General features: G+C 40.0%; 3 protein-coding genes across 9 annotated transcripts; 2 read left to right on the top strand and 1 right to left on the bottom strand.

Annotated features, from left to right (window-relative positions):
* Nucleotides 1-949: 949 nt before the first annotated feature.
* Nucleotides 950-12,642, top strand: cd9a (CD9 molecule a). 6 transcript variants are annotated; one of them, XM_077517048.1, is made up of 8 exons: nt 950-1,158; nt 5,253-5,355; nt 7,078-7,175; nt 8,846-8,920; nt 8,999-9,100; nt 9,957-10,046; nt 11,783-11,866; nt 11,938-12,642. In XM_077517048.1, exons 1-8 carry the CDS (start codon nt 1,090-1,092, stop codon nt 12,001-12,003), a joined length of 687 nt encoding a protein of 228 aa, XP_077373174.1. In that variant the 5' UTR covers nt 950-1,089; the 3' UTR covers nt 12,004-12,642. The 6 variants fall into 6 exon arrangements, with proteins under 6 accessions (XP_077373174.1, XP_077373179.1, XP_077373176.1 ...); XM_077517053.1 differs by lacking the exon at nt 950-1,158 and adding an exon at nt 1,668-1,690; XM_077517050.1 differs by lacking the exon at nt 950-1,158 and adding an exon at nt 1,674-1,802.
* Nucleotides 12,643-13,516: 874 nt separating this feature from the next.
* bbs10 (Bardet-Biedl syndrome 10) lies at nt 13,517-17,383 on the bottom strand. Of its 2 annotated transcripts, none has more exons than XM_077517045.1 (4): nt 17,333-17,383; nt 16,296-16,646; nt 14,784-15,815; nt 13,517-14,708 (listed from the first exon to the last, which is right to left on the bottom strand). In XM_077517045.1, exons 2-4 carry the CDS (start codon nt 16,484-16,486, stop codon nt 14,072-14,074), a joined length of 1,860 nt encoding a protein of 619 aa, XP_077373171.1. In that variant the 5' UTR covers nt 16,487-16,646; nt 17,333-17,383; the 3' UTR covers nt 13,517-14,071. The 2 variants fall into 2 exon arrangements, with proteins under 2 accessions (XP_077373171.1, XP_077373172.1); XM_077517046.1 differs by lacking the exon at nt 17,333-17,383 and adding an exon at nt 17,168-17,310.
* A 1,241-nt stretch (nt 17,384-18,624) lies between these two features.
* Nucleotides 18,625-25,164, top strand: LOC144016211 (synaptotagmin-A-like). The gene is made up of 9 exons (XM_077517047.1): nt 18,625-18,736; nt 20,824-20,974; nt 21,126-21,295; nt 22,541-22,654; nt 22,736-22,903; nt 23,054-23,221; nt 23,970-24,087; nt 24,239-24,372; nt 24,551-25,164. The coding sequence occupies exons 2-9, from the start codon at nt 20,842-20,844 to the stop codon at nt 24,752-24,754; spliced, it is 1,209 nt and encodes a 402-aa protein (XP_077373173.1). The 5' UTR covers nt 18,625-18,736; nt 20,824-20,841; the 3' UTR covers nt 24,755-25,164.
* The last annotated feature ends 270 nt before the right edge of the window (nt 25,165-25,434 follow it).

The following is a 25,434-nucleotide window of genomic DNA, read 5'->3' as shown; positions in this document are numbered from 1 at the left end:
CCGACAAAAAACGTATAAATACGTCTTTGGGACACTTAAAACATTTAAAATATGACGTATTTATACGTTTTGGGGAGCTAATGAGTTAATGTAATTTGAGTAGAGCAAGCATGTTGAAGGGATACAGGTCAAGTGACACAAGCTTTGTAAGATGAGGAGGAGCTAAGCATAGCTTGGGTTGTCAGCAGAACAATTTACACAGAACAAATGTCTTTGCGACATGTGCACTTCCAGCATTTTGAGTCAAATAAACGGCATTCCATTTCTGGGTAACTGTAAAATGACTTTTAAATGATACTTAAGTTGACCCATAGTTTCTGCTATATTTACATCCTGTCAACATAAGCAATTATAACAATTTTAGAGAGGCCATGAATTACAGTGCTGCATACCAGCTGCCCCATTAAAAAAAAAAAAAAAAAAAAAAAAAGGAAAAAAGGATGGTTCTCCCACCTTGCAGAAACATAATTCGAATCTAAAACAAATTGTCCATATGTTTGAATTTCAGAGTAAATTTTTATTTACTCTGAAATTCAAACATATGTACAATTTTTTTGAATGTCAGTCAGTCCAGGGTGTCCCCAGAATCAGCATGAATGGACTCCAGCAGCTCACCCTTGTAGTACTGAAAATTTATGGAAGGATAATTTATTCTATCTCCATGAGGGTAAGGATCGCGTTCACGTGCAGTAGGGTCGCCGTAGCCGTACTAGACAGCGACCTTGCAAGCGCTTTGGAGAGTGACGTCATCACGTTGTGCCATCCATTTAAATTAGAAACAATTCTGACAATTACGTCATCTCACTGTGGGTCTCCCTTTACCCCTTGAATTTGAATTGCGACGTATATGCATTAATTGGCAAGTACATACAAACCCAAACTGTGCGGATTTAGTGCAGCTACTGTGTTCATATCCTGCCTTTTACGCTTGGTTGGGTTTTGCAGCCGAGAGAGCGGGGGGCAGGGACCACAACAAGCCGCGCGCGCCAGCAGCGCCACGCGTGGAGATTGAAGTCAGCGTCTCACTGGACGAGCACACATTTCGGTTCGAATCGTCTCAGCTACTACACGAGATTCGTCGTCGACGTCATGGCGGCGCTATCCGGCGGAGAGATGTGCATCAAGTATCTGATGTTCGCCTTCAACCTGGTCTTCTGGGTGAGTGCGTTTACAAACTAAAATCGATTTGGTTGTGCGTATTATTGACGACTGTGAAGCGTGCGTCGCGAGTAAATAACCCGCTGCAAACCCTCATGTATTGTCGCAGTGTGTTCTAACTGGGTTGATATTTATTTATTTATTTTATTTTTTTATTTTCACCGGACCGCTACTATTGTCCCGCGGCGTGTGGAGGCTCAGCGGGGCTGCTACTGCTGCTTGTAATCCTCCCCTTATGGCCAAGTGACCCAGTTCGGAACACGCTGACGAATTTGTGCGTAGTGCATTTAAAAATGGTCGCGCAAAAATAAATAAAAATAAATAAATATATAAATAGATAAATAAATAGATAAATAAATGAATAAATATTGAACAATGCAACCTGTCATTTATTGATTGCAAATAGTTGTGCGCGGTCACGTGGGAAGTAGTGGTGCGCATGTCAGAGTGTCGTGTGCGTGCCTGTTGTGTGTGTGTGTGTGTGTGTGATAACTGAAGAACTCATGCACGCTATTTATGTCTCACAGTCCCAGTAAGACCGCGGGGTGTGTCCCAAATGGGTGTTTGTTTATCTAGATCTGTATATGTTAAACTGTGCGTGTCAGTGTGTGAGGGGTTTCTCAAGGATGTTTTGGCCTTTTATGGTGATTTCATGTTTTGTAGCTATATATAGAACTGAGCACAACAATGCATCACAAGGGGATAGTGGTGCTTGGCTTGTGTGTGTGTGAACGGGGAAATACACTGTGTGGAAATGAACGTAATTGCTAAGAATATTCAGGTGCATCTCATTATACTAGAATATAATCAAAAAGAGAAACTAATTAGCCTATAGACCCTTCCAGCTGATGTCACTGCTCAAGTGTCCGCTGCGACTCACGGAGGGCAAACATTCCATAACAAATGAATGTACAGAGCTTGATTTTCGGCGAGCGTTTTTGTTAAAAGGTGGGAAATATATCTAGTGTCACAAAAAAACGTCCCGAGTAGGACACTACATGACTGTGACTCATTGAAACCAGCCGTTTGGCTAGCTACAAAAAAGGAGTTTGTTGGAACAAAGTGAAAGTGGATGCTTAAGGTATGTTGTTTTTGCTTGAAACAGTACGTCGATCACCACTTTCATGGTGTACATTGTCATTCATGAAATTGTTTGTGTCCTGACATATTTGTCTTGCTGTATATCGAAGTTTTCAAGCTATCTTAGCTTGCTAGCTGCTAACAAACAAATTGACGCCCTGCCCTCAACCGCAAGGGGCGCACTTAAACGTGACGTCACACCGGAAGGGTCTATATACTGTAAGCTTGGGCCATGTTTGATATTAAATATTTCATGATATTTAAGGATGTTCTATAGCACTTTTTAAACACCGATACCATATTCACGCTTTGCGTACCGAGTACCGACACCGTTAGTACTTTTGATATACAAAATTTCATTTAACACAGTGACAAAAACAGTTTGGTAACCTGAGAAAAGAAACACGAGCATTGTAGGGAAATGTGCAAAAGTTTGAAAGTAACCTGTATCTCATGATTGTCAGGTAGACGTGTTATCCGTGAGTCCATCACATGCTAAGCAAGAGGGTGATCGGGGTTACCATTAAAAATGCCTGTGCCAGCCACCACTATTTAAACCTACAGAATTTACTAAATTCCAAATTTTAGAGTGATCCCCCTCCCCCCCCCCAAAAAAAAATCGGTTCGTAAACACTCTGGGTGGTAAATGTTAAACGTGATCAAAATTTACACTAGGTTAGATGATTCTGAAATTGTGATTCGGCTACTACTCCAGGGGCGGATCTGTTCTAGTGGGATACAGGGTCGCGGCCACCCCAAAATACAGAAAAATCCTCATCATGGCAGTTTTTCCCAAAAGTGACTAATAGATAAACAAATTGCTCAATGGATTGATTTTAGTGTGCATAAATCAACTGAAGTCAAAGAACATCATACTTTGATTTTTTTCTGTATGTGGCCCTCGGAAGGAAAAACGTAGACACAAATGCTTAAAGAGCAGTAAGACCACACAAACCAATTCTTTTCCTCATCATGTGTGCGGTTTCTCACATGAAAAAGATCTATCCAAGTGTGTCCAACTGCTCAATTTATTAAGAGGCCTACTGCGCGGTTGAGACAGCAGGTGAGGTAAATAAGACATTCGATGTCAGCATGTTCTAACAGGGCCCTGCGTTGCTATCAGATGTGTTGCTATATCTTGGCTGACTGCCTGCAGCTTCTCACACTCTATGCAAGCATGGAACAAACAGAGGAAGGAAGATGGGCAGGCTTTCGAATGGTAGGCCAGTTTGTCGAGTAGGCCCTGATGTTCTCGCCACTCCCCAAGTGTGCATACGGGTGACTAAAAGGCGTGGCGTTTTCACAACGCTTTCACTTTGTGACGCCTTACGTTTTTTCAGCTCACGCTAACGCCGCTTCCTCTCAGGAATATAAAGTTTGTCAACAAACCCGTCAGAATGGCTGTCGTTGGGGGGATCAAGTGCATCAAGTATCTCATGTTTATATTCAACTTGTTCTTCTGGGTAGGTGCGCTTCTTTTTTCCTGTTGTGCGTGTGTGTGCTTGGACAGTATGAGAGAAAGCGGAGGAGTGGATTCTTCCAAGTTTTTATCTTTGTGTGTCAAGAATGAAGGAAAACACAATTAGTAGCGCAGTGTGTGGTTATATTTATGGCACACACTATCAGTGAATGTGAAGTTGAACAGTCATGTTCAAGCATGCGTGCTCAAAACAAAATGGCTTCGTGCGTCGATGACTGTCAAGTGGAGGAATTGCGGCAACCGCACACACAAATCTGCTAAAACATTACGGTATGCCAGTACACAAGCCCCAATACAAGAAGTTTATCAAATGTCTAAGACAGGGATTTACAGTACAGTAAGGCAAAACTCAATCTTCCATTAAATGGCAGAAGGCACCAGTAACCTGTGTCCACCATTCATACGTCACAATCCAGATTTCACAACCAAAGTAAATTTACGAGTAAATTGAGACGCAATCGCTATTTCCGGCTGCACATTCCCAGATCAGGATTTACAAATTCACGTTTTCAAAAAATGTTTTGTTAACCCATCTTCAGTCATTTGTTGTTTTTGTGCTCCGGCGGCCAATGTGATAGAAGTATTACTTTGGTGTCATCTTGTGGTATCTGGGGACCAAGGCACCATATCGTGTAAAGCGCTATATAAAAAGCAGTCCATTTACCACTTGAGTTGTTTTATTTAGACTAAAGTAGAGCTTTGCCACCATCTCATAATATTTAAGTGCCAAGGAACTATGTTGATGAGCGCTAAGGAGTTCCATTTACACAAAAGTAGCTGCCATTTTCTGGCATCTATAGGAAACTATAAAACTTTAAAGGGTGTGGGGGTGTCTGTCAATTATCTATTTCCATCCCTTTTCGGAACCGCTTATTCCTCACAAGGGTCGCAGGGGTGCTGGAGCCTAGTCCAGCTGGCTTTGGGAAGTCGGCGTGGTACACCCTAAACTGGTTGCCAGCCAATTCAGGGCACACACAATCATTACACCTAGAGACAATTTAGAGCACATGTGTTAGTCTGGTCCTTGAGGGCCTTAGTCCTGCATGTTTTCGAGGTTTATCTACTCCAACACAACCGATTCAATGAACAGATCATTATCAGGCTCCTGCAGAGCTTGCTGATGAGTGTAAATATGAATCAGCTGTGTTGAACATGGGGAACCTCTCAAACATGCAGGACTCAGGCCCTCGAGGACCGGACTTTGACACCACTGATTTAGAGAGTTAAATTAACCTGCCATGCAGGTGTTTTGGAATGTGGGAGGAAACTGGAGGACCCGGAGAAAACCCACACAGGCATGGGAAGGACTTTAATTTTTTTGTTTTCCGAGTCCCACTATACCTTATAATGGGGTTACACTGTGTTTACTTTATATACTTTTGTGACAGTTTTGGGGTGTATCATGTCCAGTGTAAAATATGTGCCTAAGGTCAATAAATGGACACACACTAAATTAGATATAGCGTGTGTTCCGAAGTGTCCTGTGACTGTGATTACACCAAATGAAGTAAAATCTTGTATGCTTCTCCTTCAGCTCGCAGGCACTGCTGTCTTTGCCATCGGCCTGTGGTTGAGATTAGACCCCAAGACCAAAGGCCTGTTTGAAGGACCAGACTCTCCATATGTGTTTTACACAGGTAAGAGGGGCTGCAATGATTATGAGTCAGTTTCCTTTGAGTGCATCATGTTTAATGACGAGGCACTGCTTCATTTGTCTTGTTTACATCCACTACGAGTGACACTGGCGTCTTTAAAAGCTTCCGTGTGTGTTGAAAGGGAATGTTAAGTGCCAATAATAGTTGGAATTGAGGCACTATGTAAGCATTCAAACACCAGAAAATTATTGTAGTACATTGTCGGCTCTCGGGCCAGGCCGGGGCCGGAAAGGCTGGCCGCAGCGTCACCTGTTCCAACACCTGTTGGCAGGCTGATGCACCAGGTCCGCCTTTGGCGTTGTGAGTTGGAAGTAAAAGCAAGTCAGAACAAAAACAGGCAGGAGTCCAAAGTCAAGCTGAACAAAAAGCGGCTTTATTGGCAAAAGCACACTGAGACCATTCAATTTGCGCAAATGGAAAAAATCTGACAATCTCAGGAAATGCAACAGTTTATAAAGCATCATCCATGGTACAACCTCTTTTCCTGATTGGCTATCAAACCTGCCTGCCCACTTCATGCTTAGATCTTATTGGTAAGGTAAAGCCTCGGCCAAACCCACTTATTATGAGATGCAGTTTACTGAATGCTAATAGTATCCGCTTTTGACCACTAGGGGGTAGTGCGAGCTTAGTTTTGTGACTTCTACTGGTATCCAATTGTTATAAAGTAGTCAGCAGATTATACGTCTCCCCCCCATTCTTGAGACCAGAAGTAGAAACAGGTTTTTATCAAAAGGACTTATTCATACATAAAAAATAAGGCGACCTATCAATTACATTGTATGATCTAATAAATTTGCTAAAGCTAACCTTTTGCAGACACCAAAGTAATGAGATCCTTGTTCTGAGCATCTTCCCGTCAACTGACAGTTGTAAACTTTCAGGATATCATTTCGTTTATTAGCCCTCAAGCGTGAAGGAGCAGTTTTTCCTAATAGTTGATAGCAGTAAACTTGCAAGTTTTTGACACCTTTACCGTTCTTTTACAAACATCGAGACGCCTGGCAGCTGTGGATCGCTTCACACTGGTTCTAAATGATTGAGCATATGTGATCTTCTTGTATTTTCAGCTGGCACCTTAGTTACAAAATTAAGTAAAATAAATGATTATAGGGTAACAAATACATGATTCCCTTTGTGATAAGTCAGGATACACACTGGCATTTAATTTCCTTAAGCTATTTAAACAGAAGTAGCAATCATAAAGTTGTTTAGCATAAAAGGGTTTCACTTGAACATTTGGCCTAGAATAGGTCAATAGTTCAAGAGACAGCACCAAAAGTCAGATCCCACAACATTACCAAGCTGTTTTTGGTTGTCTGCAAGGAAGCACAGGGTTTCACTGCCTTACCTTGAGGTTTGGCGCAGAATTTTCAACTTTAAGTAGACATATTTTGGCGTTTTGTGTTTCTTTTTCCGCAATTTAGAACAGCACAACAGCTGTATGATGTCCAAACATAAAAATCAGAAGGGCTTGGGCACAATTTCAGAAATAGAAGATTTACTCAGTTTAGTTTCACATGAGATGGAGGGCAGGCATTCCTGAGACCCAACCATCTGTAAAGGAATATAAAAAGTCAATTTACCATTTGGTTCTTCAACATCAAAATAAATAACTAAATCATATAGATGTGTAATTTCGGTCAGCGTAAATTGGACTGATTTGGGTGAAAAGGGAGTTTTACAAAAATATTTTGTTGATAGGTGTGTACATCCTGATCGGAGCTGGGGCCCTAATGATGGTCGTGGGATTTCTTGGATGTTGTGGCGCCATCCAGGAGTCGCCCTGTATGCTGGGATTGGTATGCATCACTCAATCCAGAGATTCTGGAATCATGTACTACAAATACTATATATTTACAAAAGCATGACAAACGTTTTCTTCTTTATGTGAATGATATTACAACTATTTCGAAATTTTTAAAATGTATTCTGTTTGCAGATGACACCACTTTATTTTATGCCGGGGAATATATATATATATATATATATATATATATATATATATATATATATATATATGTGTATATATATATATGTGTGTATTACAAGTAATAGAGAAAGAGTTTAAGAATCTTATGAAGGGTTCAACTCCAACAGATGTCTAAATATTAGTAAAACCAGATTTATAATTTTCAATTTTAAAAATATAGATGTTGAAGCAATACTGACGTTTCAAGGTATAGAAGTAGAAGGGACTAACGAAATAAAGTTTCTATTATTATTGATGCACATTTAACATGGAAAGCGCATATAGAACATGTCAAATCTAAGGTATTCCAAATCGTCGCCGTTTTACACAAGGTTAAAGAATCATTAAACAAGAATGCTTTGTTCTTATTATATAATTGATTGATTGTTCCATACCTGACCTATTGCGTTGAAGTGTGGGCGTGTGCCTGCAAAACCTACACCGAACCCATTTTTCTTTTACAGAAACATGCTATTCGTGTCGTGTTTGGATGTGGATACAGAGACCACACTAACCCAATATTGATAGAACTAAAAATTTTCAAATCCAATGAATTGATAGTTTAACCGCCTTAAAATGATGTATACAGCCCATCATGAAATTTTATCAATTAATATGCCAATCACAAAAAACAACAAAAAAACGGGGAAAGTGAGAACAAATTAAGAGGAACAGACATTTTTTCCAAACCTAACTACAGAACAAATAAACAATGATGTATTTCAACTCAAGTTGTCAGTCTGTGGAACAATCTGGATTATAAAACGAAATCATCACAGTCCATTTGTATTTAAAAAAAAAAATAATGTGTAAAAGCTCAATTACTGGAAAAAAAAAATATTTATTTTCATTTATTTTGTGTTGATGATATTATTATTATAATTTTTATTATTTATTTATTTTTCTATCAGGGAAGATATCACAAGTTACACTCTGTCCCCTTTCATTTCTTTTTTTTTTTTTTTTTTTTAGAAGAATGAAATAACATATTGAATTGAAATATGCTCTTTCACTATGTAAATTTGTGAATAAAGCTATGGCCACACGACTGAAAACACGTGATCTTGAAGGATCTGCAAAACTAATAATCGTCAGGTGTGGTCAGTACTTGGACAGGAATGCAAAATAGCTCAACCAATGTATCATTCATCCTGCTTCCTCATTTTATTCACTTATGCAAAAATGTCAACACATTCTCGTATTGTATTGTTAACCTGAGTGGAATGTGAATTGACCTTGAGCCTTTGAAATGCCCGTTTTTATCAGCATTTACTGAAAAAGGCCGAGGCCAGCCGGCAGGCTTAGATTGCTACCGTTCACTTCCTGTGTGGCTCTCTCGCCGCCTCCCCTCTGGCCTTAATCGTCTTGTACTAAATCTCCCAGTAGGAGGGGTCTATGTAAATCAAGTTCACTTCCGCTCAGATGACCTGACTTGTTTGTGCATGCCAACAGACATGCGCACACAGCACTCTAATAACTCCCTTTTTATCCTTACCATAGTTTTTCTTCTTCCTGCTTATCATCTTTGCCATTGAAGTCGCTGCTGGCATCTGGGGATTTTCCAACCAGGGCAAGGTAATTCACAATGCCAGACACAACAAACAAGTTCTAGTAGAAGGCAAAAGCAAATCATTTTCTCTGCTCGCATGGCAGGTGGTGGAAGACATTACCACATTCTACGTCCAGACCTACAACAACTACAAGAACACAAAGGATGAGCGTCTCAGAGAGACACTGCGTGTGATTCAAACTGGCGTGAGTTTCTATCATGATGAGAGATCCTGTGGTGCTTGTCAATCATGTAAATAGTACTTGAAGGTAAGAGTAATCATGCTCTTGTCCCCCCCCCCCCCCCCCCCCCCCCCCCCACAATGGCCTCTATACACACACTTTTTCCGCATTTGGGGTAAGATGGCGTGCTAACTTATGGTTGCTAAGCTAAAACATACAGTAGCAATAACAATGACGGCATCAAACTAAAAAATACGCGCAAGCAGCTGTAAATGGCATATTACCTTTAGAAATTGCTCCATCTATCCAAGTGTCGACAAAGCGATCAAAACATCTCTTTGATTTATTGAGTATTTGAGAATATTCAAATAAAAGCTCAACGAAGTAATTACCCGGTACGTGGTTGTATCATTTTATCTCTTGGGTACGGATATGAGAACGTGGCACATGCAGCATGGCAAAAAACACAAATACGAGTCTGCTAGTGAAAGACTTGTGCTCAGAAACTGATTGTCCATTCTTATGTAATGAAAGGATTAATATCCCTAACCTATTCATTTCTAAACACTCCTTTGCAACAGGCTGACAGATGTGCAAAGGAATTCTGCAATGTCGTGAATTTCTGGGTGTCTGTGTAAAAGAGGCTTTAATGTTGGTTTGGGAGCTAATCAGACTAGCATAGCATGAAGCCTGAAAGCAGGGGGTAATCTAGTTTCAATAGGCTGTAAATAGACACTTACGGCTATAAATCCCATTATCAACATGCATATGATTTGCTTGCATGCAGACAAAAAATGTGTTGCCTGGCAACAGCAGTGAGAAGATTCTCAGGGGGGGAAAAAAAAGTTGTTTAAGGGATTTTTGTGTTGTATTGTTCCAGTTAAACTGTTGCGGTCCAACTGGTACTGTGTTTGATGGTGCCAAAGACACCTGTCCTTCAGGAGATCTACTTGAGGAGCTCATCACCAAGGTAAGATCGCAAAACTTTGATTTGATCAAGAGACAGAATATGTGAAATTTGCTGAAAGTCAACCCAGAAATTTTCTTGACAATGTTTGATGCAGCCTCACATCTAAACACTGATTAATATTACGTTTGTGGAATATGAATGAAGCAGCAAGATCCAACTGTTTTGATCCATCTCAGGGGGTGGCCATTTTGCCACTTGCTGTCGACTGGAAATGACATCACAGGTGCTCAGTGGTCATGTAACGACCAATCATGGTTCACCTCTTTACTGAAGTTGAGCTGTGATTGGTCGTTACCTAAGCCCTGAGCAACTGTGATGCCATTTACATTTACTCATAATTTTAGGGAAAAAAACTAGCATTTCATGACTCTCGAATGTCGATAATGCTTGATACTGTTGCTTTCGCACCCGGCCGGAACCAAAAGGTTGGCCGCAGCTTCACCTGGTCGCGCTTGTCGGCCAGGCAGATGCACCAGGCCTCCCTCCGGCGTCGAATTTTGGAAGAACTAGCAGGCCGGAACAAAAACAGGCAGGAGTCCAAGTCGAGCTGAACAACGAAAGTGGCTTTATTGACAAAGGCACACTGAGACCATTCAATTTGCGCAAAAGGAAAAGATCTGACCATCTCAGGAAATGCAACAGTTTATAAAGCATCAGTTTCAGTACAACCTTTTTCCTGATAGGCTATCAAACTTGCCTGCCCACTTCACACTTATATCATATTGGTAAAGTAAAGTTTCGGCCAAACCCACTTGTCATGAGACCGTTTGCTGAGACCAAATAGTATCTGCTTTCGACCACTAGGTGTTAACTCCGTTTTTTGGCCTCTACTGGTGTCTAAACGGTACAAAGTAGGCAGCAGGTTGTGCGTCTTCCCTCCATTTCTGAGACCAGAATTAGTAATGGGTTTTTCCTGGTATCAAAAGGAGTTATTCATACATAAAAAATAAGGTAACCTACAATTTGCGTTGTGCAATCTATGAATTGTCTCAAACTAGCTATTACAGACATCAAAATAATGAGATTCTGCTCTGAGCATCTTCCCAACAGCTGGCAGTCTTAAACCTTCAGGTTGTCACTTTGTTAATCAGCTCTAAGCGTGAAGGAGCAGTTTTCCAACAGTTGGCAGTAGTAAAATTTCAGGTTTTGACACCTTTACCGTCTTTCACAGGCATCGAGTCGCCTAGGCAGCTGTGGATCGCCTTACACTGGTGTTAAACGAATGTGCATACGTTGGTTCTTGAGTTCAGCCGGCGCCTTAGAGTTGCAAAGATTATTAGAAATAAAATAAATGATTATAAGATGACAAATACATGATTCCCTTTGTGACAAGACAGGATACACGCTGGCATTTGATTTCCCAAACCTATTGAAACATAAGTAGCAGTCATAGAGTTATTTAGCATTAAAAGGGGTGTCACTTGAACATTTAGCCTAGAACAGGTAAATGATTTAAGAGACAGCATTAAAATCAGATCCCACAATACAAAAACAAAACAAAACGGATGTGTCCTGTTTAAAATATTCAAGCTTTATTGGAGCGAGCAATGGCGTAATTACATGTAAAAAAAAACACATAATGATGGTGTAGGCTGTCACACACATTCCTTCAGCCTTCTTGCTGTGGTTTCTATGGCAACACTGGTTTTACTAGAGCACTTGTGCGCCCTCCAAGTCGTTTCACCGTAGGTCTAGGAAAAGCCCAAATGAATCTTGTACACTTTCCTGTGTTACAGAGCTGCCCCGATGCCATTGATGAAGTGTTTGACTCCAAGTTGCACATCATAGGAGGAGTGGGCATCACTATAGGGGTCATTATGGTAAGGCATGGTTGGCTTGGTCATGCCACTCAAATGAGAACGTATGCAACTCAGTTCATCTCTCTTGGCAGGTGTTCGGGATGATCTTTAGCATGCTCCTATGCTGCGCCATCAGGAAGTCTCGGGAGGTGGTGTGACAGCCGCCCGCCCACGCATGATGGAGTCCTTGTTAATGTTGCATGATGTCATTCCCAGAGTCACATGGCTCCCCACTGCCACGAGAAACACTGCTCGTTCAATGCGGCGGCGGGGGGATATCATACCCTTACGTCTACGTGGTTGTCAGGCCCAGCTATAAAATGGGTGCCATCTGTGCTTGAGTGGGAATTGTACCGCGTTGAGATCACGCAAATGAATTTAGTGCTTGTGAAAACGATCTTAAAAGATTAGCTTGTTGTGTATCGATCACGACTCTATTGAGGCCTCTCACCTATTGGCAGAAGGAGTTGTGGAACCGTGGCCAAATAAGTCCCATGCCTCTTCGGCGAAATGCGTCAGCTGCCAAATGAATGGATGAATTGATTTGAATTAACAGGATTCTCAGCTGTAAACTCTTTTTGTAATTTTAGACTCAAGTGTTAACCTTTGTGACATTTTGTTGGCGCACCTCTTTCAAAATGCCATTTTTTTTTGTCACATTTTGTCTTTTCAGTCCTCTTTATATATGCACGTTATAACGTTACTGTATGTATTTTCAAAATACTTTTTCATTTTATTGAACTTGGTTGATTCATACCAAACAATTCAAGAGTCAAATAAACAAAAATGGAGTTGAACCATGATTTGTATCTTATATGGTAACATTTAACATTAGTCAGAAAGTGACGTCACAATCCGGCTCTCTTTCAGATAGTGGGGTGGTGTGCAAAGCATGGTTACTAGCTCCTCGACACCCCACAGAAAAAAAAAAAACTAGTAAGTCAAGGTGTACAGGATGGTTTTCATTTTTCACTGCCATGTGACTTATGTTAAGCACAAGATTGAAGCTAAGAACTTGTTTTTTTGTGCTTATCTTCGACTCAACTTGGAAAAACTTATGATTCCACTTTATATTAAGTAACTCTCTGTGATGAATAGACCTGGTGAGGCTTTGATTAGAGAACAGGGAAGTGCACAGTGATTTGGTTGTTGACAGCCAGAACCTCCACCCTTAGACCTCTGCTAAAGATAACACTGATTATAAAAAGGAATGTGTGCAAATTTATGAGTATGTGTTGTTCCCGTATTTGCTTTGCGGTGGCCGGGGGGAAGAGAACAAGGAAAAATGAGATAAGAATGAGAAGTGCTGGAAAAAAAATAGAAGTCATTGGTGAGACACAAGAAAAAAAGAAAAAAAAAAACACTGGCGAGAAACAGTTTTAGTTTTAAGAATAAGCATAGCACTGATGTGTGATGACACACAACTAGTGTAACATTTGGCTAAGTGTAAAATTACATACGAAATGTTATCTATGCTTGGACAAGCCTCCCACATTAGGTGGCTTATTTAGCACAAATTTAGCTTCAAAATTGTTTAAGTGTGGAAAAAAAAAGACTTGTTTAACAATTTGGAAAAGAGAAGACATTTTTCACAAATATCATTTAAACCGAGTGCATTACTGAGGAACTAATCATATCAGAGCTGGAAAAACTGCTTAATAATAATAACAGTCACAATCAAAATTATTTTATTTAATTCCAGCTACTGATCACATTTCCACAAATTGAGCCCTACACTCAAATAAATGCAGCACTCTAACAACAATCATCCATCCAGCCATCCATATATCCACTTGAATAAATAAACACCATACCACAAATACATTCTTTGTAATAGAGCACAGATATGATGTACATAATACTGAATACTGTCGCGTTCAGAGACAAAACCCTGCAGAACATTCAACATTGACCCACAATTAATTGAACAACATATTATTGTAATTGTAAATTGTAATATATTATCAATAGCTTTTTTTTTTTATTATCTATAAAAAATATATGTATAAAGGTATTGTCAAATAAGTATTAAGATATTTCAGTTAGGTATAAATATTTATCTGGGGAGGGGGGGTGATTATGAATTTAGTAACATTCGTAACATTCTTGTAAAAGGTTTACAAATTGCAGAGACAAACAGAAAACATGATCAAGTGTGACATTCTGCTACTCATACCTAAATAGAAGATGAAAAAACATTTTAATTTTCATAATAGGTCAAAAACCTCAGTCTTCGTCTTCGGAGGAATTATTAGTTTTGAGTGATTTTGGGTGCAATTTGTTGGAAATGTGCAGCACAGTGTCCACTCGAAGGAGGCTTTTGACGCACTGCAGCACAGCCAAAATGAGATGATATTTACAGGAAACAGATTCAAGTCCTGATAACAAATACGTACTTGGTTTAGCGTCTCCTTGAGAACTTTTCTCACCATGATTGGCTGGGCTAAGCTCTGGCTCACATAACAATCCGTCAGGTTGGAAAGGATTCCGGTAAAAGCTGCAGACCCGTGATTGAATCTGTAAGAATCGTCTTGGATTGTCGGCGTGAATATGTCTGGGAAGATGGAGTAATGCGCTTGCTAAGAGCTGGCAAACAACAGGTATGTCGTGAGAGCTGCCATGTTGTAAGAGTGCGTGATGTAACAGAATCTCAAAAGTGCCGCCAGCGGGTATGACGCAGCCCGGCAAAATGGAGGATGCAGCTTTACCAGTTGCACCCGGTGGCTCCCATGTCGTACGCAGCATACGGACAACATCCTGAACGGCACCTGCATATTGCGCCATTTGCCCTTCGCCCAAGCCGCAGATGATGACACTACAGGGCTGCTCTCCTCTGCAATCTGGAAAAGCCACGTGAACATATCTGCAGAAGGGGAAAAAAAAAATAGAATTGTGAGTATCAAAGCACATGAGGGCAGCATCAATTTTGCATTCTCACCTATGAGCTCCCAGAAGAATTGGTCGACAAAATGCCAAAGAAGCAATATGTTCCGGTTGGATCCCTTGACGGTCTGCGACTGCGGAGACCCCGCTCAGGTGGAGGAAGAGCGCAAGTTCGTCTCTGTCGACGCACTCCACGACACACATCTCCGCCTGTGTCGCTAAAGTCAGGACAGCTTCAGACTGTTTGACGGCGGAGAGCAGGACAGAAACTCCAAGAGTCTGAAGGGTGGCAAAAATATGCTCCAGTGAGCCTTCCGCCCAGGCGCTAAAGTGCATGACGCTCTTGCCGTGTGTTCCATCCCCGATCGCCAGCATCTCACTTGTGTTGAGCCATTTGGGTTGCAGCGATATGGTGAAAACCGCTGCCTTGACAGGATGCTCATGATTGCCATGGTAGAGTGTGGCAAAGTCCCTGTGGATGACTTGTCCCTCAATCAAACGTGAACAACTAACAGGAAAGCCAGACACCGGCGTATGCAGAGCAGGGAAATTGTCATTTAGGAACTGGAGTGGGCAGGAACATAAATCTGATTTCGAACTATTTGAGTTTACGGCCACACTACCTTGAAAACTCCTGATCTTGTCTGATCCGGAACATTCGTTATTTTTACAGTTCCAGTTGCTGAGCAGTTTGAAAACGAGCTCACCCATGAAGTCACAGTGGGCGCAACCCAAACGAGTACGAAAGAAAGAGGTCAACAACAGTTCAACATGACCCCCATCCGAGTTCGATGCCGATTGCACGCTTGCAGTCAAATCCTCCGCCGACAGAAGGAATCCGTAAGGAGCCACTACAACCGCAATCAGATCATCCAGATTCTCCGATGCAAAAGCCAGCATTTGGTCAGCCAAGCGCCTGGCAGTGACGGACTCGGCTGCTTCCCGTGAGTTATAGGCGCGACATACATTTGGCTCCTTAGAAGCTGCTGTGTAAATGGTGCGTAACAATGACGCCAAAAGAAGGATAAATGATTTGGATCCATCCCCCGTTTTCCCGCTGTGCTTCCAGACGCACTCAACCATCATCCTATAATGAACGAGAAACAAATACAGGGTGTTTGCAAAATCCCTTTACAATTTAAATTGCCATTCCATGGCCAAATCGTTTACCCTATATGACTTTCCCGGACCTCCTTTCTATGGGGTTATTTTAAAGATGCACATCGCACACAGACAGGACAAAAACTGCTTGAAGCAAAAGATCACTGATGATGACATTGTCACAATTGACAAGGCTATGCAAAAGCGAACATGGCAAGAATCTGAGTACCATCATCATGATTTTAGTGCAACGAATGGTGCCATGCTGTACTATAAAGGTGTATTAATGAGGCAAAATAAACAAAAGTAAATCTCAATATTGACCCAATAATTTTCCACTATTGGGGGTAGTATCTGACATGAACGTTGAATGCATCGTTGTCCCAAAAGTATTTTATATGTCACACCAGATGTTTACTTAATCACGCACCTGTGTAACTACAGCAAGCCGAGTCATTCTAGTTACCTGGCGATCGGGTGCTCAAGTCGTAGCGCCGTGAGAATGCGTTTCCCGCTGCGGCTCAACATCGCATGTCCATTGTCTCGGGTGAAGAGCACCTGTCCTCCCTCAGGGCCAAAGGTGCGCAGGACCACAGCCTCCAGCGCGCACACGGTCTGCAGGACATGCTTCTGGTGAAGGCGCTGCACTGGTGGCATTCCAAATTACTAGAAGAATGTCTGAAGGTCCATCCATCCATCCATTTTCTTGACCGCTTATTCCTCACAAGGGTCGCGGGGGGTGCTGGCGCCTATCTCAGCTGACTCTGGGCAGTAGGCGGGGGACGCCCTGGACTGGTTGCGAGCCAATCGCAGATGTCTGAAGGTAATTTGCAAAATAAATATATTATGTTCATTTTTATTGCATTATTATTATTATTATTTTAATCTTAAGTGTCTATAGGTGAGAACTTGTCGAAATATGCCTTACAACTGACTGGCTTAGGGGAGTGGGATGAGGGTTAGGGTCAAAATTTATTCTTCAGGGTACTTATGAAGAAGCTATTGTGTAGCTTTATGTTGTCATCCCTAACATGTCATTTATGCTTAATGCTAAAACGTCGAAATACACTCAGTCGACATTACATTAGGTACCCGTGCTACAACCGCAAATCTTGGTAAACTATCAATCAACCAAACCTTGCAGACTACACATCGACAAAGATGGGGAAAACGGGTCAAGAAAGTAAAAACTCTGCCAGAGTTTGGCTTTAGCCACAGGTGCTTCTCGTAATGACCTCGTTTACCTGCCGGTTGAGTACAAGTACCTGTAGCTAAAGCCAAACTGGCAGGGTTTTTACTTTCTAGACCTGGATTTCCCATCTCTGCACATCGACTTACTTTGTAGCATCTACTAGCAGTCTCATTGCTAAACCGACGACAAACAGCGATTCAGCGTCTCATTTAGGTTCTTTGTCTGTCATGTCGAGTCAAAAAACGACACAGTCAACCACACGCAGGCGATAATATTTAAGAAAAACAATTCATAAACAGAGAACAACTCACCGTTGCGGAATTCAAACAAGGACGCGTCCATTTGTATCCAAGAGACAGGGCTTCTTTTCTTGTAAATATGCATACGCAATGTCGATCATAAGACACTACTGCCGCATAGCGTGTGGAAGTATGAATTGCAGCCAAATTTCAGCTTGATAGGAGGTCTGTTTTTGTTAGGCTGCACTGACTTGCGTACAAATTCTCATTATATAGTTTACATTTCCAGTAAAAATAAATAAATAAATAAATAAATAAATATTCCATATTTGAAATAGGTATATTTTATATGTAAAGTCATCCACATTTGGAGCAAATTTACATTTTTAAACTGATATATATTCCACATTTTAAATAGGACAAATTGTTTTAATTAGTACATTTCTAGTAAATTGTTTTCTGCATTTAAATAGTAAGCCTTAGCCCAGGTGTACATGTACAGTATATGAATACTGTACACAACTCTACAAATGTTTGTATGTTTGTCTCATACTATATTAATGTTTCTCTTTCTCTTGATCGCTATAAATTGCAGTGGAGTACATGTATATAAAAATCTCTAGTGACGTTAGTTTTTATTCCTCGTTGACATTTTAGCCATATTTGCCTTGTAACTTTGGAAATAATCCCTGAATGTATTCCCAAGATGACACAAAAAAGCCGAGTCGTGTTTTATGAAGCCGCAATGACCTTAACCTTTGTCAAAAATGATTGAATTCATCATTGAATCCACTTTGTGTGCAACCTTGCGCTTCTCCCTCTCTCTCTGCCTCACCCTCCCTTCTGTACAGCATCTCTCGCTCATTTATGGTTTCAAGGTGAACTGGGCCTGGGTCCGGAACTTGATCTCTCTTTGTTGCTGCAGAAACCACATCCTAAGTTTCTAAATCAGGCAGCTATTGTCTATACATAGACCATATTAGGGAGCTTATGTAGTGAGACACACACACAAAAAAACAAACAAACATGCTCATACGCTTAATCTGAATGTTAATGCACACTATTGCTGAACTTTCAGTATGCTAACAAGCTTTAAAAAGCAGTGTCATTACACTTATGAATATTCAGAAGTGGTCCAGTGAGTGTGACCAGTACGGATGAGACAGACAAAAATAACCACACTAGATTCCTAATTCCTATTATAACACAATTTGAGATGCAACATGAGTATTAGTATGTATTCAAAACTATAGTCCAGTTCTTCATTATGGCTCTTAAAACTTTCTGAATGCCACAAAAACACAAAGGACGTCATATTGACTCTCTCCTTTACCACATGCTTGTCCTCCGCCTGTCGTGTCCAGTTCTGTCATCCTCTCTCCTCATCCTCCTCTTCCTCTTTGTACTGTATGTGGTGGAGATAAGGGAGCACTTGCGAGTCCGGATATCGCTGCTGTTTGGACATTTGCGATATTGGTAGGTCCTTTTTTTTTTTTTTTTTTTTTAAACTCTCTTTTATGTTTAACACTTACAAACAATTTCCTTCAAAAAGTCTAACTTGCATTTAAAAACATTAGGACGCAATATAGGCATTAGAATACTATAAGACTATGCATGACTGGGTCTTATTTTAGGAAATAGGGCTGGTTGGTAGGTTTACACAATGACATTTTGTTATAATATTTATTTATTTTTTTTATATGGTGGTAGCTTGGAAGGGAAAAAAGTTTATTTACTATTGTCAACACTGTTTTTTATGTAACATATTCGCAAAATTGTGATTAAGAGGGTTTTATATATATATATATATATATATATATATATATATATATATATATATATATATATATATATATACTCAACATGATTCCTCAATCCTGAATATTATAAAAATAAGTTAAGTGTACAGTATTACTATATTAAATATGTACGGTATACACTGTTGAGAAGTTCTGGCTTTGACTCTCATTTATGCATTTTCTCCCTGCGCTTGCGTTGGTTTTCTCCGGTTCGAAGGGGATCCCCTTCCTCTTAATGTACCAAAAAATAAAAATAAAAATGCATGTTAGGTTAAATGAAAACACTTATATATATAGGTGTGAATTTGAATGTGAATGGTTGTTTGTCTACGTGCCAATTTGCGTACGTGCTTTGTTTTGCAACTAGTACAAACTGGAGCCCACTTTTCAACCAAATTCAGCTGGGATAGCTTGAAGCTAACTTGCAACGAAAGTGATGAAAAGCTCTGTAGTTAAAAAATTAAAAAGAACAATAAAAGTTGGTTGTCAAGGATAACAGTAACCTTGACGCATAGCTGTCACCTCTGGAGCAGTGCGCGCAGACATCCTCACGCGTGATGCTCCCCTCTGCCCTCCATGTCACAGCTCGGTCACTCGCAGACAGTCGAGCAGTGTACATCCTGCTTTGCTGTTAGTGCTGAACAGCAGAAAAAAGGAGCGTCATCTGACACCGCCGGTCATATGAGAATATTATGGCGTCAATTGATCAGTTGCATTTAGCTGTTTTTTTGTTTTTGGCTTGTTAAATGCAAGACATGTATTAGGGCCCTATTTTTTTTAAATATAAATTTAGGCCCAGTCACAACTCATGTCTTCCAAGTTTAAATTAACAATTTATTTTATTATTTGTAATTGCTAAGTGAATGATATTCAAAAATTGTGAAAATAGGGACCTCTCCCAGTTTGTTAGATGCTGTGGGCGTGTCCAGTGAATGCTGCTGAAAGCATCCGTTAGCCTTTCAGCTCAGCTGACATTCAAAAAAGTGCCAATTTCAGTCTGTGTGACCCACAGACTGACTCCCACTATGTTTATTAAGCAGTCAAATTTCCCTGAAGAGTCTCTGTTATACCCACACAAGATACAAACCTGACTTAATGGTCACTTCTGGTCTAGAGAGCTCGATGGCTCTTTAGCTCATTAGCTTACTAGCTAGTTAGCTTGTAAGTTTACACTCAAGTTACTGTATCTCGCGAGCAAAAGTAATAAACCTTTGTTACCTTTGCTTGAAGTGTCTCTGTTATGTTGAGTTGGTCCACAGGCCTGCTGGTGGTTACTTGCTAGCTGAAATGATGGAGGAAAAAAAAGTATTTAGCGCTATATCTCAACACATGAGCACTACATTGTTCTCAGTCTTTGGATGTTTTCAAACATATTTAATGCATTTAGAAACAAATCACTTACATCATTTTACAGGGTCTTTAACTTATCTAGCTCCAAGACGTAAGTCACAATTTTATGAGAAAGGTAGTAAAGCACATTATACCATCTTTTTAAAAGCTTCTCAGAACTTCTTAAAATTTTCTGGGGTGGTCCTGCCTAAAGCAAATGAGCCAGTGCTCATTCTATGCCAGTATACTATGATGACGACTGGTGTTGAAGATCAGGGGCGCGGGCCAAGGTAGCAATCCAGCATGTGAAGAAAAACAAAACAAAACAAGTACCTTTTACATAATATGATGCTTTACTGATCATATTTAGAGGTCGTTGGTCTACTGAGTGTTATTATTCTGTTTACACACTACATTCCCTTTATCATTTCGCAGACCTATCAAGAGTGCAACATGTCAGAAATCCACCAAGCTGTTCCGATAATCCCAACGAAAGTCGCTCAATGGCCCAATGCCACCGAAAACCAAACACATCCTGCAGGCCAAAATGCTGACAAGTTCATGAGTGAGCCTCACCAAATCCACAGTGAGTTAATGCAACACAGAACATAGCCCAACTTATACTGTTGAGACTGTATATACATACTGTGTAGTATGGAAACTCTTTCAGAGTAGTTTAATCCCCACATGTTAAACTGAGAGTTTGCAAATATGAATTTGTGTAAATTGTTTCGCAGCATCATCGTGGGTCGTGGCGGCCTTCTGTATTGTGAGTTTGTGCGTATTGCTCTCCTTCGGCGTGTGCGCGTGGAAGAAATGTCTGAAAAGGGAAAAGGACAAGAAAAAAGGAAAAGAGAAGAGCAAGGGAGGAGATTTTGACACGGAAAATGATGGCCGGGCCAAAGAGGTACACCTCCTGCAGCCTTGTGCTTGTAACATATCACGGTGCTGATATCTGGGTTCATGTCGAGATATGTTGTTTTTATGTTCACATATATTATATAATAATATAATATAATAATATTATATAATATTGCACATCACTCATTTAATTTTTTGACGGCCTGAACCTAAGACAACATATAGCTACGCAGTGATGACCACAGTAGATTTGATATGGTTCTGTATCATGTTTTTTTGATACACCGGAAATGTTCAATGGGCTAGTTTTGACCAGTTGAATGTTTAATTATTAAAAAAACAAAAAACAAAAAATCCATTAGTATTCAGTCAATTTTTAGTGCAACTTGTTTTGTTTTTCACAAATATTGGAAAATCCTATTTTCCATTTTTAGCCTAACCCAGCAGTAATGAATGTGGCAACACCTTTTGCATGAAATTATCAAAATGATCTACATTGATTATCTACAATACTGTATATGCTCTTCCCACATTACATGCAGTATAGGCCAAACAGCTTTGCAATGTAGCATATAACCGGGATACCTTCAAATTCGGGAACATTTGGGGGGGGATAAGAGTTTGTCAAATCCCTGCAAAAAGGGCAGCAGAAAATTTAAGAAAAAAAATAGTAAAATAACAAAATTATTATTTAAAATAAGCAAAATTATCTTCCAACAGACCAAGAAATTTTTACTTAAATTCACCTGTAAGATTTAAAAAAAATAAAAAAAATAAAAAAAATAATAATACTAGGCCCATATCAACCACAGTCATCTTGAAAATACTATTTTTAGACTTAAAAACAAGTAATACTGATTTTTTTTCAAGCTCAAATTCAATGCCAGGACTGCTTGATCAAATAAGACAACTACCATAAGTAATAAGTATCTTAAAATAAGCAGATTGATCTTGTCTGACAATTTAATCTTAAACAAAAATAACTTGCAAAAGCAAAATAAGCAAATTTAGGTTAAAATTAAGAAATTATATCTTCCTTAATATTTCAATTTTGCATTTTTAAAAATGAGTGTCTGCGATTGGCTGGCAACCAGTTCATGGTTTACCCCGCCTACTGCCCAAAGCTGGCTGGGATTGGCTCCAGCACCCCCACAACCCTTGTGAGGAGGAAGCGGTTAAGAAAATGGATGGATGGATAAAAATGAGTGCAGAGAAGTTTTATCCCAAAATGTTTCCCTGCCAATTAGAGTTTAGATTCAATGACATGTTGGCATGTTCATTGTGTGTACAGCCACTAAAAGTCGAAAGCAACAAGGAAACTGAGTTATTAGACATCCAGCCAAAGGAGGATGAGAAGTTGGGCAGACTACATTTCACGTTGGACTACAACTTCACTGATAATATGGTGAGATGTCTGCCAAATCCTAAATGTCACCTGAGAGTAATAACTTTCCCTAATGTTTAATACTCTCTGCTCTCACTCCAGCTCGTAGTGGGCATCTTGCAGGCCGCCGGGCTTCCTGCCATGGACGTGGGTGGAAGCTCGGACCCTTACGTTAAAGTCTATCTGCTCCCGGACAAAAAGAAAAAGTTTGAAACCAAAGTTCACAGAAAGACTCTGGAACCCAACTTCAACGAGACGTTCACATTTAAGGTGTTGTTTTTTCAATTTGTTTGTTTTTATATGTTGATGAAGCCGTCAGGGAGAAAAAAACAAACACAAGGGGAAAATGCAAACTCTATTAGCCAAAGAGAAAGCAATAGATAAAAGTCTAACAATGTGTATTCATGTGCGGCCATACAGGTACCGTACACAGAGCTGGGCGGCAAAACGCTGGTGATGACTGTGTACGACTTTGACCGCTTCTCCAAGCACGATGCCATCGGGGTGGTGAAGATCCCGATGAGCAGCGTAGACTTCAGCCAATCGCTGCAGGAGTGGCGCGATCTGCAGAAGGCGGAAAAAGAGGAGGTGGGAATGTGTGTATACAATATAGATTTCTAGACTTTGTTGAATGAGATCCAATATGGCTGTATTCAAGATTCGAATGGACTTTTTGTCAATTCAAACATTATTCGTGCTCGAGGCGCTAAAGACCGATCTTTTTAATTTCCATTTTTTGATGTATTGGATCTTATTTAACTCATTTGCTCCCAATAACGTGTAAATACGTTTTTTTTTATGTTTTAAGTGTCCCAAAGTCGTATTTATACGTTTATTTATTTATTTATTTATTTTTATTTTTTTATGCTAGAGCATACAGTAGGCTTTGATGCACCCTCTCAACTCCAAAGAACGGTGGCAGAAATGGTAGTTATTACACAAACGGCCAGCAGGTGGAAGCAGAGCAAAGGAGATCAACTAGGGCCATCTAGAAAAAAACTAAATTACTTAGATTTTTAAATAGATTTGTGAAAACTGATGAAACTTAGCTCTCTTCTAATGCTAATTGCTGCAAAACGGAAACAGATAGAAACATACTTTTTTTTCCTGATAAAATGAGAGACTTTAATCTTTCTTTTGGTAGTTTCCTTTATAGCAATTGAACACAATTTTCTGTGGGCCTTGCAAAATCAGTCAAAATTCAGTAAAACAGCCGGGAGCGAACGGGATTGCTTCTGTAAAAATGGCTGGGAGTGAATGAGTTTGAAATTGCGTACTTGGCCGTGAGGAGTACACATTTTGCTTAAGCATCAGTACCTCTCTTTCTGTGCATCAGAGTGAACGGCTTGGAGACATTTGCTTATCCTTGAGGTATGTTCCGACAGCAGGGAAGCTGACTGTAGTGATCCTGGAGGCCAAAAACCTGAAGAAAATGGATGTGGGAGGATTATCAGGTGAGTCAAATAAAAAAGTAGCTTTTCTAGTTATGAGAGATGTCACTTCTAAATGAGACGTTTTAACACTTGAGTTGAGGAGCTATCATTGTTGATGCCCATTGCTAAATGAACTGCACCATTTAATTAATGTTCCCATTCTCCCCATCAGACCCTTATGTGAAGATCCACTTGATGCTAAATGGGAAAAGACTTAAAAAAAAGAAAACCACCATCAAGAAGAACACTTTGAACCCTTATTACAATGAGTCATTCAGCTTTGAAGTGTCGTGTGAACAAATAGAGGTAAACTACAGAATTACTTGCCATTGCATTAGACACAATATGGCAAGCCTATGAATTATTATGTGAGCCAGATATTGAGAAACACCTCTCAAAATGTAAATGCAAAATGTGACCCTACAGGACCAAATTTACAAATGCATTCCTTTTCCATTCTTTGTGTATCAATCCACATCGCTAGAAAGTGCAGGTAGCAGTGACTGTGCTGGACTATGACAAGATCGGGAAAAACGACGCCATAGGGAAAGTACTGCTGGGCGGGAGCGTCGCTGGAACCGAGCATCATCATTGGTCGGACATGCTCGCCAACCCGAGGCGGCCAATCGCGCAGTGGCACAGCCTTCAACCGGAGGACGACATTAATGCATTGATTTCGAAGAAATGAACATCTGAGGCCAAGATGGATGAATAGACTCTCGTGATGTTATCTCCTCAATTAGCTTTCCCCAGTCTATTTATCAAACATGGGCATTAAATGTATGAAGGTGAGCTAGACTGAAAATTAATTGATGGCAAAGATTCAAGGAAGCTGGTCAAACTTTGACTCAAATTTTGAAATCCAAGTAGAATACATTTCTGGCTTCAAACTGTTACAATCGTAAAATATGTATGAAATGTACAGGAATTATTTTTAATTTAAATTTTAAATTTGACATTTTTAAAGAACTGTGTAAACTATATCAAACTAAACGTAGTCACCCTTTTCCTGTAGATATGCCTGAAGGGTATGTATCTCCCATTCTTGTAATGTATTGATGTCAATTAACTGATGCTGCATTAAAATGAACAGCCAACACAGAAGCTTTTGTCACAGGTTTCCATTTTATGAACAGCTACACCACACCGGTGGATTTAGGGAAACCTTTAGAGGTAAAAATTTCCTGGACATTTTGGGTTCCGCTATATAGTATTAGATTCCTGAAGAACATAAAACCCTTTTAAAATATTTACTCCACACTTCCCATTTTACATCAATCTCCAATTATGATACATTTACGTTTTTATACAAAAAAGAAAAAGGTTCCAAACTATGTACAAACCCTCTAACCAAAATACACTTTCCCA

The sequence above is a fragment of the Festucalex cinctus genome, chromosome 3 (genome assembly GCF_051991245.1).
Source record: "Festucalex cinctus isolate MCC-2025b chromosome 3, RoL_Fcin_1.0, whole genome shotgun sequence".
NCBI classification, from domain to species: Eukaryota; Metazoa; Chordata; class Actinopteri; order Syngnathiformes; family Syngnathidae; genus Festucalex; species Festucalex cinctus.
The sequence above is the reverse complement of the archived record's forward strand: the minus strand, read 5'-3'. Positions and strand labels throughout refer to the sequence as shown.